Source organism: Strongylocentrotus purpuratus, unplaced genomic scaffold (assembly GCF_000002235.5).
Source record: "Strongylocentrotus purpuratus isolate Spur 01 unplaced genomic scaffold, Spur_5.0 spur5_scaffold_20, whole genome shotgun sequence".
In the NCBI taxonomy this organism is placed as follows: domain Eukaryota; kingdom Metazoa; phylum Echinodermata; class Echinoidea; order Camarodonta; family Strongylocentrotidae; genus Strongylocentrotus; species Strongylocentrotus purpuratus.
This window is the reverse complement of record NW_022145606.1, coordinates 41,524,521-41,544,748: the sequence shown is the minus strand read 5'-3', so window position 1 is coordinate 41,544,748 and position 20,228 is coordinate 41,524,521. Positions and strand designations below refer to the sequence as shown.

At 35.3% G+C, this 20,228-nt stretch overlaps 1 protein-coding gene across 9 annotated transcripts; it reads left to right on the top strand.

Moving 5' to 3' along the window:
• The first annotated feature begins 224 nt into the window (after positions 1 to 224).
• On the top strand, positions 225 to 18,486 carry LOC105444228. 9 transcript variants are annotated; one of them, XR_004065652.1, is made up of 7 exons: positions 230 to 2,386; positions 3,018 to 3,105; positions 5,333 to 5,397; positions 12,857 to 13,042; positions 13,861 to 15,201; positions 15,546 to 15,659; positions 15,932 to 18,486. XR_004065652.1 is itself a non-coding variant. In XM_030993363.1 (4 exons), the coding sequence occupies exon 4, from the start codon at positions 5,415 to 5,417 to the stop codon at positions 12,426 to 12,428; it is 7,014 nt and encodes a 2,337-aa protein (XP_030849223.1). In that variant the 5' UTR covers positions 225 to 2,386; positions 3,018 to 3,105; positions 3,652 to 3,729; positions 5,333 to 5,414; the 3' UTR covers positions 12,429 to 12,850. The 9 variants fall into 9 exon arrangements, 6 of the variants coding, with proteins under 6 accessions (XP_030849223.1, XP_030849225.1, XP_030849222.1 ...); XR_004065651.1 differs by having other exon boundaries at positions 13,843 to 15,201; XR_004065653.1 differs by having other exon boundaries at positions 3,018 to 3,129; positions 13,843 to 15,201.
• The last annotated feature ends 1,742 nt before the right edge of the window (positions 18,487 to 20,228 follow it).

The following is a 20,228-nucleotide window of genomic DNA, read 5'->3' as shown; positions in this document are numbered from 1 at the left end:
CAAAGAACTCTCCAAAGAACTCTCCAAAGAACTGTCCAAAGAACTCTCCAAAGAACTCTCCAAAGAACTCTCCAAAGAACTTGCACTTAAACTTGCACTTGAACTTACACTTGCACTTGAACTTACACTTGCACTTGAACTTACACTTGAACTAGCACTTGCACTTGAACTAGCACTTGAACTTGCACTTGAACTATCTTGAACTATTTTGAACTATCTTGAACTATTTTGAACTATCTTGAACTCTCCAAAGAACTTGCACTTGAACTTGCTCTTGAACTTACACTTGAACTAGCACTTGAACTTGAACTATCTTGAACCTTGAATCTGAAACATACTGAATGAAACTTGAATCTGGAAATCTTGAATCGAATCAAAACTGGAACAGAATATTTCTAAAGATTGTATTGCCATTTTTAGAAGACATAATTATTGTCAATTATAAAGAAATTATTGGCAGTTTCTAGAAGGAATTAAAAGTAAACTGAAATAAAAAGAAGAACAGTAGAGGGAAAGGAATCTAACTCTAATTCCTGGAACTTGATAAGACCATACTTACAGTTGAAAGCAGTAATATTGTAAATCTTGGGAAAGAAAAAAAGAGGTATACATTTTAAAGAGTAAAGTAGATTGGAAAAGTAGTCGTTCAAGATAAATATTGGAAGTTCGAAGGACTGTATTGCCATTTTAGAAGACATAATTATTGTCAATTACAAAGAAATTATTAGCAGTTTCTAGAAGGAATTAAAAGTAAACTGAAATAATAAAAGAAGAATAATAGAGGAACAGGAATTTAATTCTAATTCCTGGAACTTGATAAGACCATAATTACAGTTGAAAGCAGTAATATTGTAAATCTTGGGAAAGAAAAAAAGAGGTATACATTTTAAAGAGTAAAGTAGATTGGAAAGTAGTCGTTGAAGATAATATTGGAAGTTTTAAGGACTGTATTACGATTTTAGAAGACAAAATTGCTGTCAATTAGAAACAAAATCTTGGCAGTTTCTAGAAGGAATTAAAAGCAAAGTGAAATAAAAAGAAGAACAATAGAGAAAAAGCAATCTAATTCTAATTCCTAGAACTTGATAAGACCTCTATTAGAATTCAAAACAGTAGTATTAGTAATCTTGGGAAAGTAAAAAGAGCGTATACACAGCAAAGAATAAAGAAGATTGAACAAAATAGTGTGAAGAAGGCAATATTGCAAGTTTGAAAGACTGTATTGCCATTTTAGAAGACATAATTACTGTAAATTAGAAAGAAATTATTGGCAGTTTCTAAAAGGAATTAAAAGCAAACTGAAATAAAAAGAAGAACAACAGCGAGAAAGCAATTTAATTCTAATTCCTAGAACTTGATAAGACCATAATCACAAAAAATTTGTGTCAATATATAGAGTCCTAGAAAAGTGAGCGTGGTTGATTGTAAAGAGAAAAGGAAAGAAATCCTTCGATATATAGTGTTCAGAATTTTAAAAATAAAAGTAAGCTTGATTGCAGAGAGAGTAAGAAAGAAGATTGGGTCAGGATATATATATAGTTTTAAAAATATAAGTGAGGTTGATTGATTTGAGAGAGAATAAGAAAGATATTTTGGTCAGGATATAAAGTGAACCTGTTTGCAGAGAGAGAGTAACAAAGAAATTAGCAATTTGGGAACTTATATAGGCCTACAATACATTTAGGCTATTAATGACCTACTCATAATTTTAATAAAAAACGCCATCTTGAGACAAAAACATTATAGCTCCTTAACACAGTACAAGCTAGTGTATATAAAGCTAGGCTATTGAAATACCATAGAGTTTAATATCAGTAAGGATTAGTTTTTCATAATTCACAATAGGAATATTTAAATAAAAGACTATTGGAGTAAGGAATATATACAGAACATTATATATCAAAGTTACAGAACCGTTAATTGTAGACTTGTAATTATTAACCAGAACTGTTGCAAGTATATAAGCAAAATTTACCATGATGGATACAATTGAATTTAAGAAAACACTTGATGAAATCATGAATATACTGACTAGTTGTGCATTGGTGACCAACCCAAAGCTTAATGAATGCTGTATCTGTAACAATGAAATCAAAGAAAATGAAAGTGATGCAAGATGTGACTGTTGTAGTAAGCATTTTCATGTGACATGTATGGGATTCCCTTGTGAAGACAGACTGAGTGACCTGACATTGATCTGGATTTGTTCATTTTGTGGAAATAACAACATGGCTCATCGCATGTTTGATCAAGTATGCATCCCTTCTCATTTCAATAGATACGAACTTCTTGGTGATCATGATGAACACTGTTACTTGGATTTGAACCAATCAAGGACCCTATCAAGTACGACCAACAAAAGAAAATGTGGCAGATCAAAGAAGAGGTATGGTAAAAAGGGAAAGAAAACCAATCGATTGAGAGGAACACAACATCATATAACTGACAGGAAAACAAATGAGTCTGATAGACATAATCCTTTGGCTATGGAAAATTCATCCCAAATAGAACACGAAGAGATGCAAAATGAAAAATTTGAGGATGACTGGGTAATTGTGAAATCAAGGAAGACGAAATGGGTGGAGAAACTAAAATCAAGAAAATTGTATCCCAAATCAATAGATGATCATCAAACAGACAGGAAAATCAGAAGAAAATCGGTGAATGGCAAAGTCTTAGAACCTGGTGTAACTTACATCGGCAAAGCAATGAAGACATTCTATGAAAGCCATAGCAGAAAAAAAAAGGAAGACCGAAAGAAAGTTGATTGTAAAGAAAAGAAGGTGAAATCCGAGAAAAAAGATATCAGTGTTCAATCTTACACAGAAACTCTTTTAGGTTTATATGCCTACAGTGTGCAGTCCCCACATGCAATGAAGTTGTATAATGACATGTGTGTGCAAAGTGAAACAGCACAAACACGATCCTGGGCAGACATAGCAAGCAATTTGCCAACTCAATCTAGAACAGATACATGTGTTGATATCGATGTATGTACTTGTAATCTTTTTGAACAGATCAAGGATTTGCGAAAGTACAGAGTTCATGCTGGTGGCAAGAAAAAAGAAGCAAAGAACAAGAAAGGTCGAGCAAGGAACAAGAAAGGTCAGTCTTCCAAAGGGAAAAAAGGTACTGATGGAAATCACTCTTCTGATAAATCGGAGATTAGATTTGACAAAGATGAAGGAATAGAATTAGCAGTAAAGAATGAGAAGCAGGATACAAAGATATCGATGAATGCAGGTGACCAAGGACTTGATACAAATACATGTAAAAATGATACACACTCAGACCAGCATATTTGCAATATGAAAGACAACAAAGGTTCAGATGGAGTTGTGCAGGACGATTCAAAGAATAATCTGTTGAAATCAAATTTTGATGAAAATGGGGAAATTGAAACGGACGATGATAGTGGCAGTGATGTTCATATACCAGTGAAACGTTCGTGTGCAAGAAATTGTATAGAATCTGATAGTGATACAGACACAAGTCCTGGATGTGATTTATGCGATAGAAGTGTTTTACCACAACGCAATATGCCTTTGAATGTTTGTGATAGACCAAAAGATATGCCCATAAATGAACCAGTAGACAATGTCTGTGAATCGGTATTGGAAAATGATGATATGATGAAAAATGATTTTTCAGATGTTTCAGATGGTGTACAAGAAGATGCAGTGTATGACAATGACCTGAAGAATAGAAGCTTTGATACAGTAAAAGATGGTACAGACAATGATACTGATATGTCATTTAATGATCATGCTCATTCAAGGAATCCTTTAGAATCTTCTTCAGATTCAAATATCAAAGATGAAGACATTGAAAAGGCAATAGATGCTAATATGTACACATGTACTGATGAAACAGAAACAGAAGTTGAATTTGTAGCAGATCTTGGATTACGTGATAGACCAGATAAAGATTTCAAATTTGTACCCCTCCAGAATAATGACAAACGGAACATTTGTTCAAAACTGAATATCAGATATATAGGCAAAGGCTGTGATTCAAGGTTAGATAGAAATAGCTCTATTGGAGTTCCTTTACAGAGTAAACAAATTACTGGTGATGGCAATTGTTTCTTTCGTGCAATTTCCTATGTAATTTCTGGAACTGAGCGTAATCATGCAATTTTAAGAAATGCCACTGTGAAACATTTATTGCAAACCAAGGACATGTTTAGTAATACATTGAGGCAAGAATATAGAACAGTCAGAGAATATGTTTTGAAATGTAGAATAAAGGAAGACGGAACGTGGGCTACAGACACTGAAATTAGCGCTTTAGCAAATTTAATCGATACTGATATTTATTCATACAATGACCAAGTACCATGTTGGCAATTGTACTCTGCAAAGAAACCTGGAAGAATCAATATTGTTACATCTGATAAGGGAATTTATATACTGTACACAGGAAATGTTCATTTTAATGTTGTTGAATCTGTAGATTTTGTCAATTTCAATTCATTAGAACAGACAAGAACAACTAAAGAAGATAGAACGTCAAAGAGAACTTTGCCATGTCCATCAATTCAGGCTGATGTTAAAGTAAAGCATGTGTTGAAGAAGTGTAGATCCAAGTCGCAGATAGAGGAAGAAATTTATGAAGTAGTGGATAAGTCTCCTGAAACATTTCAAAACCATGTTGATCCAAAGGGAAAAAAACGTAGGCTCACGTTGGAGACTGGTATGATAAATCACGATGAGAGGAAAGGTACTGCAAATCTTTTGGACATGACATATGAACAGTGTGCAAGTAATCAGTCTGAATCAGTCGTTCACAACGAACGTAACACCAAGGACGAAACCCTTGAAAGTGATCACAAAGACAAATGCACGAGAGTCGATACACAAATAACGCTTGTTGCCCAAGGGACATTCAATCAAGGTGATACAAGATTTGGTGACTTAAGTGGAAAGCAGTGTGTTACCAATTCACTTTCTGCACTGTTGTATAGCAAGGTAAAAAATGCCAATGATTGGAAAAGTACAGATCTAGACAGGATTTTGAATAACGGTAATGAATTATATTGTTACATACGGCGATCCACTTCACTCGACAACCAATACTTATTGATATCTGATCTATTTGAATATTTGGATGCGTACAATGAATTGTTTAACATAGTATGCCGTGAACCAGTCACTGGATTGTTAGATGGAGATGAATTGATATTGGCCCAGTCTCTTTCGATGACATTGAAGCAAGCACTCGAAAAAGAACTCTGTACTGATTCTGATGCATGTTTTGTGACATTTGCTAGAAGTACTTTCATTGTATTATCTGGTCAAGATGGTTTCTTTATATTTGATTCACATTCCAGAAGCAGTCGAGGTTTCCTGAGTTGTAACGGACACAGTGTTGTACTTCGTACTCAAAGCTGGCAAGGTGTGTACAAGCATTGCATGAGGTTAGCAAAATCAATGGGATGCCCCCTGCACACCGAATATGAAGTAACTAGTGTATGTGCTAAAGCAACTTCCGGTAAGAATGAAACCTTGAAAGGCTATCCACAGTTACAGGATTTTGTTTGTAATCCAATTCCTTCGTCAAATACGCACAGTGAAAGTCAGTCTGGAAGCTCTGGATGTTCCATACATTGTGAAAGCTTTGATGAAGTTCAAATATTGGATGAGAGTGTTTCCCCACAAAAGATGATTGATAACCCAAATGTATTTCTCTTCCCTGAAGGAGCAAATGAAACAATCATTCATGATGTACATTATAACGGTCAGGAATTGAAACTGAAGAGTGTGACAATTACCTTAACGAAACTAAAAGAACCGCAGCTAAATAATAGTTGTCTTCTGAAAGGAAATGATTTTATAAAAGCAGAATATGAAAATGAACAAAAAGGAGATTCAAAAAATTGTACTAAATGCGGGAATGACTCTGATAGATTGAATTTAGTGAACAAAGTTCAGAATTTCAACTCTATCTTAAGCAGAAAACGAAAATGGAGTAACCTCGAAAGCGATGCAAAAGTTGATGTCGACCTTGGCAAGGAATTTCGAAAAACCAAATCGGTAAAAATGAATGAGAACGACAGCTTAAGAATTGATACAAGCGAATGTGCTGATAGTCATGATGAATTATTAATAATTGGAGAAGTTCATGTTAAAAATGTAGACCATGGACAGAAAAAACGTAGAAACAGACAAAGTTCTAATCAAATTAGGAAGCGCAGTAGACAGCGAATGAGAGAAAAACGAGCCTTGACCAAAGATGAAATCATTAAGAAAAAGGAAAAGTGTATTCACAATGCGCAAATGAATAAAATGAAAAAAGCGATTAAAAAGAAAGATAAATATCAAAATGATTTATCCTACAAAATAGAAAAAATAAATGAAGTAAAACAAAGGCAAAAAGAAATGTATAAAGAGGACTCAAATTTCAGGAACATACAGCTAAATATTATGAAAACCAAATATCATTCTGATTTACGTTATAATAAGAAAATTTTGTATGGAAATAAACAAAAATATTTGAGAAATGAAAGATTCAAAGAAAATGTTAAAACAGCTATGAGGATTAAAATGAAAAATAAATATTGGAAAGATGAACAATTCAAACGAATGCACACAAATAAAATAAGAAGTAAATATTTGAACAAACATTTCAAGGAAAAACACCAAGATACCATGAAAAAACGAATGAAGGAATTATATCGCAAAAATGAACATTTTAAGGAAAAACAAAAAGATATCATGAAAAAACGAATGAAGGAATTATATCGCAACGATGAACAATTTAAACGAACGCACAGAAGCAAAATAAGAAGTAAATACCAGCACGATGAACAATTTAAACGAATGCACAAAAGTAAAATAAGAAGTAAATATTCGAACAATGAACATTTCAATGAAAAACAACGAGATACCATGAAAAAACGAATGAAGGAATTATATCGCAATGATGAACAATTTAAACGAATGCACAAGAGTAGAATTAGAAGTAAATATTCGAACGATCAACAATTCAAACATACAAAAATGGCAAATATGAAAATATTGTCCAAAATTAGATATAAAGGCAAAGAATTTAAGGAGAAGAAATTGATAAGCTTAAAAATAAAATATAAAAGAATTGAAAAATATAGGCAAAATGTAATAAAACAAAATCGAAAAAGGTCTGTACTTCGAACAGTAAAATTGTCCGAGTTTGATATTGTACTTGAAGAGTTTAGAAAAATAATTTCTCATGGCCCAGAATATGTGTGCTGTGTATGCTTAAAACTTCTCTTTGACAACCAAGTATTGAAATGTAAAAAGAGTAATTATAATATTCAGACGTGCATAAGTGAAGAATATTTGCATGTTTGCAATTCAGAATGCCGGTCAAAATGTTTAATAGGCCAGTCAGCCAGATCGACACTTTGGATATGCTTTACCTGTCATAGAAAATTGCAAGCTGGAAAAGTACCTGCAGAAGCAAATATGAACAATTTACAACTACATGAAGTTCCAGAAGAACTTGCCAATCTAAACAATTTAGAACAGCATTTGATTGCATTGAATATCCCTTTCATGAAGTTAATGGCCTTGCCTAAAGGTGGTCAAAATGGAGTCCATGGCCCAGTCGTGTGTGTGCCTTCAAACACTTATGAAACAGTAGATATGTTGCCAAGACCACAGACTGAAGATCAATTGATCCGTGTTAAACTCAAACGAAAATTGTCGTACAAAAGCTATTATGAGTACAAATTTGTAGATAAATCTAACTTGCTTAATGCTCTGCAGTATTTAAAAGCAAATAATAAGTGGTATTTTGATGTTACAGTAAATGATAAATGGGAAAACTCACTTGAACGAAATGAAAAAGATAATGAAACGGAAGAAGCAGTGGAAATTGGTGGTAAAGCTCGTTTAGCAAAATATTGGAAGGAAATGGAAGAACAAATTGATTACATTTTGTCCAAAGACAAAAATGCTAATGAAAACATGCAAGACAACAGTAAACTACAACAAAAAATAGATGACAACACTGAAGACGATATGGAAGAACGCTTACGCGGTATTCAGTTAGACTCGTGTCTCCAGCCAGTAGATATTGGACAGGAAATATTAGATCAGTATTTTGAAGACATAATATGTTGTGCTCCTTGTGAAGGAAGAAGCCCTGTATCAATTCTACAAGATGAAAGCAATGAGGCCAAATGTTTCCCAGTATTATTTCCTAAAGGTCAACCAACATTCCATGATAGAAGAGATGAAAAAATAACATTAGGACGTTATCTGCATAACCGACTGATGCACGTGGACAATAGATTTGCTCAGAATACAGATTACATCTTTTATGCACAATATATTTATGAAATTCAACAGGTTATATCACAAGTTTCTATCGCTTTAAGGCAAAGTCCAAACAAAAAAGATGATTCGTCTTCAATAACTGCCTCAGATTTGAAAGATGCAGAGAAAGTTAAACAAATACTAAAATCAGACAAGGGCTATAAATTTTTAAAGCAAATTCGTGGAACACCTCCATTCTGGCAAAAGACACAAAAAGATGTTCTCGCAATGGTACGACAGCTTGGAAAGCCGACATGGTTTGCTTCTTTCTCATCTGCCGATATGAGATGGCCAGAATTAATGAATACATTGCTTAGACAAAAAGGAGACACCAGGGAATCGAGTGAATTAGACTATACAGAAAAATGTAATCTTTTAAGATCAAATCCAGTAACAGTTGCCAGAATGTTTGACAAAAGATTTCACACTTTTATGAAGAGAGTTATTTTATCTCCCGCTGCACCGATTGGTAAAGTAGTTGATTCATTTTGGAGAGTAGAGTATCAAGCTCGTGGTTCCCCTCACATTCATGCCTTGTTCTGGGTTCAAAATGCTCCACAGTTGGGTATCGATAAAGATGATGATGTCGTACAATTCGTAGATAAATACATTTCTTGCCAAAAACCGGATGAAAAGGAAGATCGAGAACTGCATGAAATAGTAAGCAAGGTCCAACAACACAGTAAAAAACATTCTAAATCTTGCACAAAAACAGGGAAGGCGTGTAGATTTAATTTCCCGAGACCACCATCTGGAAAAACATTCATTGTAACACCTGTTGAAGAGATTCCATCTAAAGATTGTGGGAAAGTGCAAAATAAGGGAAAGGACAATGATCAAGTTAAAGCTTCTGAAAAGACTAAAGATGATGCAGAGAAATTGTTGAAGTCAGTTAAAGATGCATTATCCAATGGAATCGAGTACAACAGTGTAAACCATCTCTTTGAAAAGCTTGACATTACACAAAATCAATTTGAGAATGCACATCATGAATTAGCATCACAACAAAGTATAATCATCAAAAGAGAAATACAAGATGTATGGGTAAATCAGTTTAATCCAAGTCTACTAAGAAGCTGGAATGCCAACATGGATTTGCAGTTCGTAACAAATGTATTTGCATGCGTGGCTTATATTGTATCCTACATGTCAAAAGCTGAACGAGAAATCGGAATGCTATTGAGTCATACACTATCAGAAATGAAAGAGGGAAATGAGAACGCAAAGGAAAGCATGAAAAAACTTGGCCAGGTGTACATGCAAAATCGTGAAGTGTCTGCTCAAGAAAGCGTCTATCGTGTTTGCAGTCTTAGATTGAAAGAATGTTCTAGGAAAGTGGAATTCATTCCTGTTGGACCCGACCCTGTCAGAATGAGTTTACCATTAAGCGTTATAAAAAGCAGACCAGATAACGATAATGATGATGATGAGAATGTTTGGATGCCTAGCAAGCTCGACAGATACAAAGCTCGACCTAGAAACACAGAATTCAGTGATATGTGTCTTGCAACGTTTTGTTCTCAGTACAGAATCTTAACTGCATCCCAAACGCCAAGTACAAGAAGTAAAAATGTCTTTAAATTAGATAACGATCTGGGGTATATTCAGAAGCGTACTCGTACGGGAGATGCAGTTGTAAGATATCCCCGATTCTCACCCATCATCTCACCCGAAAAATATTATTTGAGCATTTTGCAACTCTTTCTGCCATATTTTGAAGATGGACAATTAAAGCCGCCAACATTTGAAACACATGAAGAGTTCTACGAGACAGGTTCTGTGAAAATATGTGGACGTGAATTGGAGAAAGTCTGGACAATTGTCTGTACTAACCGAAAGAAGTTTGAAATGAATGCTGATGCAATTGATCATGCACAGGAGCATCTTGACAAATTTGGTCCACACGAAGATGCATGGGGTCTTTTATGTCCGGAAAAGGAAGTAGAGCGACTTGAACATCCCAAAGAAAATGTAGATGTCGAAGATTGTGATGGAGATCTTGATATCCCTGATTTAAAGAACGAACCGAAAAAAGATGACTATAGCATCGAACTACGTTCTGTAAAAATTTCTAAACAAGATGGACATTCTTTGATGAGGTCTTTGAATGAGAAGCAACAGATTGTTTTTTACAAAATACGACAGTGGTGTTTAGATAGAGTAAATGGAAAATCAGTCGAACCGTTTCATATTTTTCTAACTGGAGGTGCTGGCACCGGAAAGAGTCATTTGATCAAATGTCTTTACTATGAAGCAACACGTATACTAGCTCGAATGTTGCCACATCCTGATGATGTCTCAGTATTGAAAATGGCTCCAACCGGAGTAGCTGCATACAATATCAATGGCCATACTATACATAGTATTTTTTCTATTCCAATCACAGCACAAAAACTGTATCAACCGCTGAGTGATGAGAAAATAAGTGTCCTTCGAAATAAGCTGGCTGAATTGCAAATTTTAATCATAGATGAAGTATCAATGGTAGATCAAAAGTTGATGTCTTACATTCACGGCCGCCTACGACAAATAAAACAATCACGCGATCAAACTGCTTTTGCTGGTGTTTCAGTTATTGCTGTGGGAGACATGTATCAGTTACCTCCAGTCTTAGGAACTCCTTTATATAAAGACACACTCAATGGTGCATTGTGGAATGCTAATTTCAAGAAAGTAGAACTTGAAGACATTATGAGACAAAAAGACGATACCCAATTCGCTTTTCTCTTAAATAGATTACGTGTAAAACAAGGGGAAGAGATTCTCTGTGATGAAGACCTAGCAATGCTCAAGTCCTGTGAGACTGGCGAAGAATGTGAAAATGCTCTGCATATCTATGCATGTAACAATGAAGTAGATGCTTGGAACAAGAAATTATTGCATAAAAAATGTGGAGATGTGATATGCGTAAAAGCACAAGACATGGACAAAGATGTTAAAAAAGGAAATCAAATACGGGAAAAACCTTATACTAAGATGAAAACCCAATTGCCTCCTTATCTGTGGATTGCAGTTAATGCTAGAGTGATGTTGCTCAAAAACATTGATGTTAGTAAAGGCCTGACAAATGGATGTTTCGGAAATGTAACAGAAATAATAACGGATCATACAAATTTGAATCCAGTTTGCATCAAAGTTAATTTTGAGAAGGCCGATATTGGTATTCATTCAATCGAAATATCTCAAGAATCCATTGGTAAGAAATATGTGAGAAAACAATTTCCACTTAAGCTTGCTTATGCTTGCACAATTCATAAAGTACAAGGTTCGACATTAGACAAAGCTGTTGTATCATTAAAAAATGTATTTCAATCTGGACAGGCATATGTTGGGCTTAGTCGCGTTACTTCGTTATCTGGACTTGTGATAGAACATTTCGATCCTAAACGTATATATTGTAATCCAGAAATTAAAGAACGCATTGAGATTATGAAGCCGTTTATCGAGAATGAAACTTCTGAAGATATTCACGATTATAACTTTTCTTTGGTAATGCAAAATGTACAAGGATTAAAACAGCATTTTACTGATTTCAAATCCCAGTGCCAATTTGTGAATGTAGATTGTATTTGCTTGACCGAAACATGGATTAATGATGATGATCTCTGTGACGTTATTTTAGATAACTTTCGATTTTATCATCAGCCACGACATCTGTCATACTGTAATTCTGGAGTTGGAAATGTACTCAAAGAACAATCGCACGGAGGTGTTGCAATGTATATCAAGAATACATATTCAAGTAGATTAAACATATCTGTCGACAACTTAGAGTTTATCGCAATTCTTGTCACCAAACCAGTTTCTGTTGTGATTTCAGTTGTTTATCGACCTCCATCATATAGTATCAAATCATTCTGTGAATCATTAGACAATTTGCTAGATGCATTACACAAAAGAAGCATTAGGTGTGTTGTGATGGGAGATTTTAATGAGGATTTGTTTAAAGGTTCTTCACAGGTAAACAAGCTAATGTGTAATAAAGGTTACAAACAGCATGTTGTTAATGCTACTACTGAGAAGGGAACATTGATAGATCATGTGTACAGCAAGGGACTAGATTTATTGGAAACAGAGGTCATCCCTACATATTATAGTTACCATGAAGCTGTTAAGATTGCTTTTTAATATTAGTAGTAAAATGAGAAAAATAAACGAGTAAATTTCTTAATTTTGTTGATGAATAAACATTTTCATTTATCATGTCTTTATTCTTGCAAAAATGAATGTGAATATTATTCCTTCTTAAAAAGGTTGTCAATATTTTGTTGGCTTACCGTACACTTATCAATGATATCATCTGCCATGGACATCACATTGAAAGCAGGTAGTAAAGTTGGTAAAAACCCTTTTCTTAAGGTGATGAGTTGAAGGATTTATGTGTTGTCACTCCTTGCCTTTCAAACCTTTAAACATCACTCACGTCATGACATGTACATGTATTTTCGAACTTATAGATAATATTTTAGAAATCTAAAACAATGGTACACATTTAGAATACTGAGTTGATAGGTAGATGGATAACAAGATCATACATCCATTCTTTTTCTTTCCAGGTTAAGGATTGTCGACCTGATCCGTATATTGAAGTTGGAACATTCCATTAACCTTGCAAAGTGCTCATTTTTTTACTGGATTGGAGTAGGAGACAATTGGTACGTGGAAACCATCACTCTCAAAAAGATCGACACTCAAATCAGAGATCAAGCTTGAACGTGACAATGAGACATGCAAGTATTTAAGTAAAGAAGAGGTTGATATCATGGTTATGGAATATCAAAATGGGAAGGTAAATGATAATGAATGAATACTAATATCGGGACGCAATGCTGGAATGTTATTCGCTGAAAGATGATTTGTTTGGTAGTGATAATGAGTTTTAGTTGAGTAGTTTATTCACTATAATGTAAGTTGTTTGAGTTAATGAAAATTGGAGGGTTATACAGAGATGCCAACCAGTACGATTAAATCGTATTTAGTACGATAATAAGAGTGAAATACAATCTTAAAATCATACAATACGATTTTTCATATTTTGTTTCCAAAACAAAAAAACAACAGCGGAATCGCATAGAAACATGTACAAGTAAACCCCCGCATCCCCAACAAAAACTGCTTTACAATTTTCTCATTAAATTTTAATGAAAGAGCAAATATTTTTCTGAAATTTTACTGGCCCTCGGCAGTCCCAGAAGGGAGGGGGGGGGGGGGGGGCTGTCGATATTTGAAAATGCAAAGGTCAATTTGCATAAATTTTGAATATGCAAATTTCATCATTTTATTTTCTTTAATATGTGTTATATTGTTTTTTATTTCTTATTATATCTCGAGGGCTTAAAACCAGAACTGTCTATGTTCATTTTTTGTGAAATTGAGTTTCCACCAAAGTACTGTATATTCATTTCAGTTTGTGTCTATTCAGAACTGTCTATTCCCATGTATGTCCATTAGCCATTTTACTTTCATGTTCAGACTGTTTCAAGTACTTTCACGCATTCATCAAGAATTGCGCAATACTTGCAGTTTTCTACTAATTAAGCAGATAAGATTCCCTATGCAGCTATTTCACTGATTGTGGCCAAGCAACACCATATCATTACCCGGAAAAACCATGATGATAAATAAAAAAGACCAATGTGCAACATGTACGAAGTATGACCAGTTGTCGGGAGAACAGAAGAAGAATTTCAAGGAAGCCCATCTCGTACGAAAAACAGAGGCTCAAGATGCCAAAGCAGTCCCTTGCATCGTGTAAGACAGGAAATCGTTGTGAATAAGATGGAGCGCAATAGAGGACAAGCTTACAACAAGAAATATGCAGATGAATTTGACTTTATTGCATCATCAGGAAAGAGCAAACATGCAACTTGCTAGATATGTCGGCGAGATTTGTCAATTTTGCATGGCAGTTGTAATGACATTATTGTTCATTGCAAATCATAGCAACACATCACTGCTTTCCAGCTTGAATCGTCAGCACGAGAAATAACATCATGGATGTCAACCTCCAAGGATTTTAATATAACTAGAGCTGAGTGCTTATTTACATCATTTTATTTGGAGCACAATATTCCTCTATCAGCTGCAAGTCACATGGGACCATTGTTGAGGAAAGCCTTTCCTAATTCTGAGGAGGTTAAGAAGTTTTCCAGTGCAAGGACCAAACATCTTGTCGTGTGCGTGAAATGGCCAAAGATAAACAAGGACAGATCGTTTCAGCCATGAAAGCACGGCCATTTGCAATATCAACTGATGGGAGTAATGTCAGTGACAGTAAACTATACCCAATTGTCATCAACTACCATGATGGTAAGCAAATTTCTTGCACTCTGCTTTCCCTCCCAACCTTAGAAATGGCAGGAACTGGTGAAAATATTGCACATCATTGGGATCAGACAATACATCAGCCATGACTGGTGTACACAAGGGAATTGGGGCATGCCTCGGAATTTGTCAGCCAAACCTCATTGTGCTTAGTTGCCCCAATCAACTAATTGATCTTGCTGCCAAAGCTGCGTCATCTGCATTACCATATTCAATTGACTCGCTCCTTATTGATGTACTATCTGGAAGCCAGCGTGAACAGGAAATTGAATCTCAAGAAGTTCCAGATGCTCATTGGGAACGAAGTGCACGCAATTCTGAAACATGCTAGTACGAGATGGCTGCATGAGCTTGGGCCAATGCTTGCCAAGATTTATCCAGCAATAGCAAGCTCTAGTCCTTTTTCTTGAAGGAGAAGTGTCAGCCCAGCAGAAGACGCCTACTCAACAGACAAAGCAGAAGAAGCCTACTCAACAGACCAAGGCTACCAAGAATAGTGCCCAGACTTCACTTGTTCCAAAGAAGCCAGCTCCATGCAGCTGTGAAAAATTAACCTGCTCAAGGATCTCAACTGAAGGTAAGGCTAGAAAATGTATTACTACAAGGCATCTACTCCTTTTCATTCCATTTAAATATGTATGGCCATCATTAAAATTACCAGATTTGAATAGATTATCCCTAGCAGTAGAGAGCTTTCCTAATGTTTGAATTAATCAGCTTTTACTCCTCAAATTGGCAAAAGTTATTATCTTTTTACACTCTAAAATAGTTTGAACAAAATAAAAATGGATATTACATAAACCAGAATGGTAATTGCAAAATTTAATTTAATGTGTAATTAAATGTCTTGCTTATAAATAAGTCATTATCAATAGTGTTGCAGGCATCGCATGAAGTTTTTAAACTTGTCTTGTCCTGCAGAAAAAGGCTGCTCACCAAACCAAGATGACTGCACAACTCCAAGTATTCCGCATTTCCAAGAAGGTGTCTGCAGATCCACCACATGTGAGCAAGCCTGCCCAGTCTCAGACCCAAGTGAGTACAAAAGTTGATCATATATACAGTAACAGGGTGACAGTTAAATATGTACCTTTACATCATTAATTCTAATTCTTCTTATTTTACTTGTTAGCTCTTTCTCTTCCAATCATCTTCACTCCGCTGTTCAGTTTACAGATATAAACATTTATTCAATAATGCTAGTCATCCGCCAAGATTTCAAATGTAGTGTATATTTTAAATTGTAAACAGTGTCAGTAGTCTTGTTTCTTTCTCATATGGTAATTAATAATTTCTCTTCCTCCCAGGTTCAACTTCAAGCACCACAGCCACAACACAGTAGACCATCTTCGAGCTGTACTACTCGGGGAAAAAACGACAAGTGAGGGACACTTCAGATACACCTAGCAGAAGCAGAAGACTGGAAATGTTGTTGGCAAGGCAACAGGCTCAACAGTGCTCAAGGCTGGAACTTCCAGTCATCCCAGTACGATTCTAGTAAAATTACTGGAAATGAAAAAACAAGATGTGGAGGAAAAAAAGAAACAAGACAGACAGTAAAGGATGAAACAAGACAGAAAAGAATTCTGAAGTCATTGCACATTTTCTCAGCATCATTGCGTTTGACAAGAAAAGTGTCATCCTCCAGACGAGAATTCCTCCGATACACAAGCTGAAAGGAATACTAGAAAGTCTACTGCGTGTCTTGTACAGCCAATTTGTAGCTCCACAAGCAATCATTGCAGCTACAGACTTGACTCTTCTGGACTACAATAACAAGGAGAATCTTTTCGAAGAATCTGAAATGGTCATACTCATAGGAAGCGCAACAAGAGAGATTGTGAACACTTTAGATGAGTCCGATTGCCATATTAGTTCTATGCAGCAGTGCGTTCATATTACACCTAGGCATGTGACTACCTTGTAAGTAAGTTTGCATTCTGCTATCGAAACAGAAAAAAAGAACATCAATGTCTTCACAAGGGATGACTGGGTAAAACATCTTCCACAAAGCAAGACGTCGGCTTCCATACAAGGTCATAAACATGTGCCATGGAGACTTTAATGATCTGAAGAATCTCTCAAAGCAGATCATGAAGAACAAACGTTGAGACGAAGGTGGACACGTCTTCAACTGGCTACATGTAAAGAGCTTCCAATACAGAAAGGAAGAGCAAGGCATCATCTGCTACAAGTATAACTACTCGGATGAATACAAGAAGATAGATCATCAATTCCACTTAATCTCGACCTTGTCTACCAAGAGAAGCATTGAAAAAAAGCCTAAACCTTAAGAAGAAGGATCTCACCAAGTTGTGCAATAGCCTAGCCATTCCTGAAGAGTTCCATGGATGGTATTTGGCACTCCCATTTTGTAAGTTTCTGACATTGACAGGGTCAAAAGGTCATGGCCTCCATGTATGTTGTTTGACCAAGTATTATTCATAAGTTAATGGCATTGAACATAACTACTTCACATTGTCAGATTTTATGCTTGCAATCAAACTTTTAAATGTATTTTACTCAAAATGGCATATTTGGACATAGACAGTTGTGGTTTTAAGCCCTCGATCTATTGTTTTATTTCTAATGTATTTTTTTGTTCTGGAATACATCAATTTACTTTGGGAAACGTATCAAAGCAATTTGATATCAATTCATATCTTCCACTTATACATCTATTTACCTGTATTCACGATATATATGCAATTGTAGCACTTTACGCCCCCCCCCCCCCCAGTACAGTAAGGAGTAAATGACATTAGCCATATAATTATACATATGCATTTTTTAAGATGCTTACATATACATGTAAAGTGTTAAAGGGGAAGTCCACCCCGAAAATAAGTTGGTCTTCATAAAAGCAGAAAAATGAGAGAAACAAATCAATGAAATTTTGAGAAAAAATCAAAAAGAAAGTTATGAATTTTTTGGAGTTGTAATCAGTGAAGCACAAGTTGGAAACTGTGACATCACATGCGAGCTCATATCTCATGTGCTTTGTACAAAAAATGTTTTAAAAAAATTGATTTCTTCCGTCGTTGATTAATTGAATACGATTAGTAATAACATCTATCTGAAAGATAAACTAGGGTAATGCTTTTCACCTACTAACAGTAATACTGGTGAAGGTGATAGCAGCAGTAAAGGTAAAGGAGACACTGATAATATTTGATATTAGCGGTGACAATGGAAATGTTTGATTTATATGACTTTTTTTTTTTATCACTACGTGTAGGTATTGAATATCTTCAAAATTTCTACCATTTCAGAAAACTTAGTGAAAACTGGGTCTTGGCGAGTGTCTTTGATATGTTAAGGGAATTAAGGACAAATGATGTAATACCGGAGTTGAAAGATGAGTATGAATATGACATAGTGCACTGTGAGAAGTTGGTGAAGTCATGGGAGTTAGCCCAGGAAGCCTTGAAAAGTGCTGCGGGAAAATACAAGAAGTATTAGGATAGGAATGCTAGAAACAGGAAATTGAATATCGGATACCAGGCATTGATCTTGCTTCCCACTGATCAGAACAAGTTGTTGCTGAAATGGAAGGGTCCATTCCCTGTGCTAGGGTGAAGTATGACTATGACTACATTGTCGGTGGTGTTCATATCACATTAATCTTCTCAACAAATAATATCCCAGGCAGAAGGTTAACTTGTCAGTGGCTGGCTGCTTTGATTTGTGTACAGAGAATAGGAAAGTGTGTCGGGATTCTGCGGAAGATGTCGAGGACCAGTGTTTTGTATTGAAGGTAAATGTGGGTGCTGGGCTTATGCAGTAGCATTCAGGAGAAGAATTCCTGATTGTTTATGCGAGTAACAAGTCATTACCACGGGAAGAAAATTACACAACAATACAAAAAAAGTGCTTAGCAATAGTACGACCCTTACCGAAAAGGCAGGCCTGCTTCTAGCCTGCATCAAGCCTGCATAGCTGCTAAAAAGCAGGCTAATTCCTTAGCAAGCACTGACCTGCAAAAACGCCGAAATATGCAAATTAGGCAGGCTTAATTTTAGCCTGTACATTTTAAAAGCAGGCTTATTTTAGCCTGCAAAATCATTTTAACCTGCTCAATTAGCCTGCAAAATTGCCCTGCTTTTTTAGTATGCAAATTAACCTGCTTTGTTAGCCTGCAAAAACGCTGAAATATGTAAGTTATGCAGGTTAATTTTAGCATGCTAATCTAAAATGCAGGCTAACAAAAATGAAGATATTCGATTGCCATCACTATCAGTACAAGACTTCTATTGGTATATCGACTCGGTAGAGGAACGAGGGATAAATTGATACATCATAATCAATATTTGCAAGTGTCCACCACTAGGAATATTCTAATCTCAATTGCATTAGACTAACTCCATCACAAAGATCATTTGAAGTTAATACAAGATTGACTTTTGTAAAAGTACAGGCTCATACACCTATATATAGAAAACATACATGCTATTTCTAATTGGTTAGTAATCGTATAATCAATATATCTATTGCTAAAACGTGAATGTAAGTGTGATCAGACAAATAATCTATTGGTCAATAATTTCCAAAGAAAAATACAATCACAAAATTGATATGTGCATTAATTGTCATAATTTGCTTAACAATTAATCATGATAAATGTATTTTTCTGTGAGACGTGTAAAGTAATAATGAATATTCATGAGATACGTATTGCAGGTTAATTTTAGCATGCTAATCGAAAAGGCAGGCTAACATAAATGAAGGTTTCTATTGGTTTCTATTGTTCCCATTGGGTTGAATTAGTCTTATTGGTTTATATTGGTCCTATTGTTCCTATTGGTAGATCTATTGGTCTTATTGGTTTATATTGGACCAATTGGCCCCATTTTACTCTAATCGGGATTTCAATTGGTTTCAATTGGACCAATTGGCCCCATTAGACTTAAATGGGACTTCAATTGGACCAATCAGCCCCATAGACTGTAAGGTTTTCAATTGGTTTCAAATATATCTTTTCTTCATATAAGTTGCAATTTAATCCAATTAAGATATTTAATAAACACAAGACTATATCAATGTTATAACTATGACCTAAAAGCATTGCTCTCTCTTTAGGCTCCATCATATTTCTTCCTTTATTTGACTTAGTCTTATGTATTATTCTGTTTGTTTGTATAAATGCATCCCCCCAAAAAAATGATTACAAAAAATGTAACATGCCATATATAATGAAACATGTAAAATATGAAAATAAACTGAAATTGAAACTGAATTGGACCAATTGAAGTCCAAAATAGGGCCAATTGGTCCAATTGAAACCAATTGAGTTCCCATTAAAGTCTAATGGGGCCTAGGCCAATTGGTCCAATAGGGCCAATCTGGACCAATTGAAACCAACTGAAGTCCTATTAAAGTCCCAATGAGACTAATTAAAACCAACTAAAAAAATTAAAATTAAATTGGTGTTCAATTGAATTTTTGTCTTGGGATGCCTCCCCAAGCGCTCGAAACCTCGCTTGCTCGGCTTTGAACCTATTTTTGTTTAAACTCTTGAATCACCCCTGATATGTAACATTAAACGTGCATGTGAAAAATAACCTGCAGGCTACAGTACATGTAAAAAGCAATAACAGGTTAAAT

What these genes read in the sequence shown, in the direction of transcription:
- LOC105444228 (XM_030993362.1), top strand. Translation starts at nt 5,415, where the DNA reads ATGAGGTTAGCAAAATCAATGGGATGCCCCCTGCACACCGAATATGAA.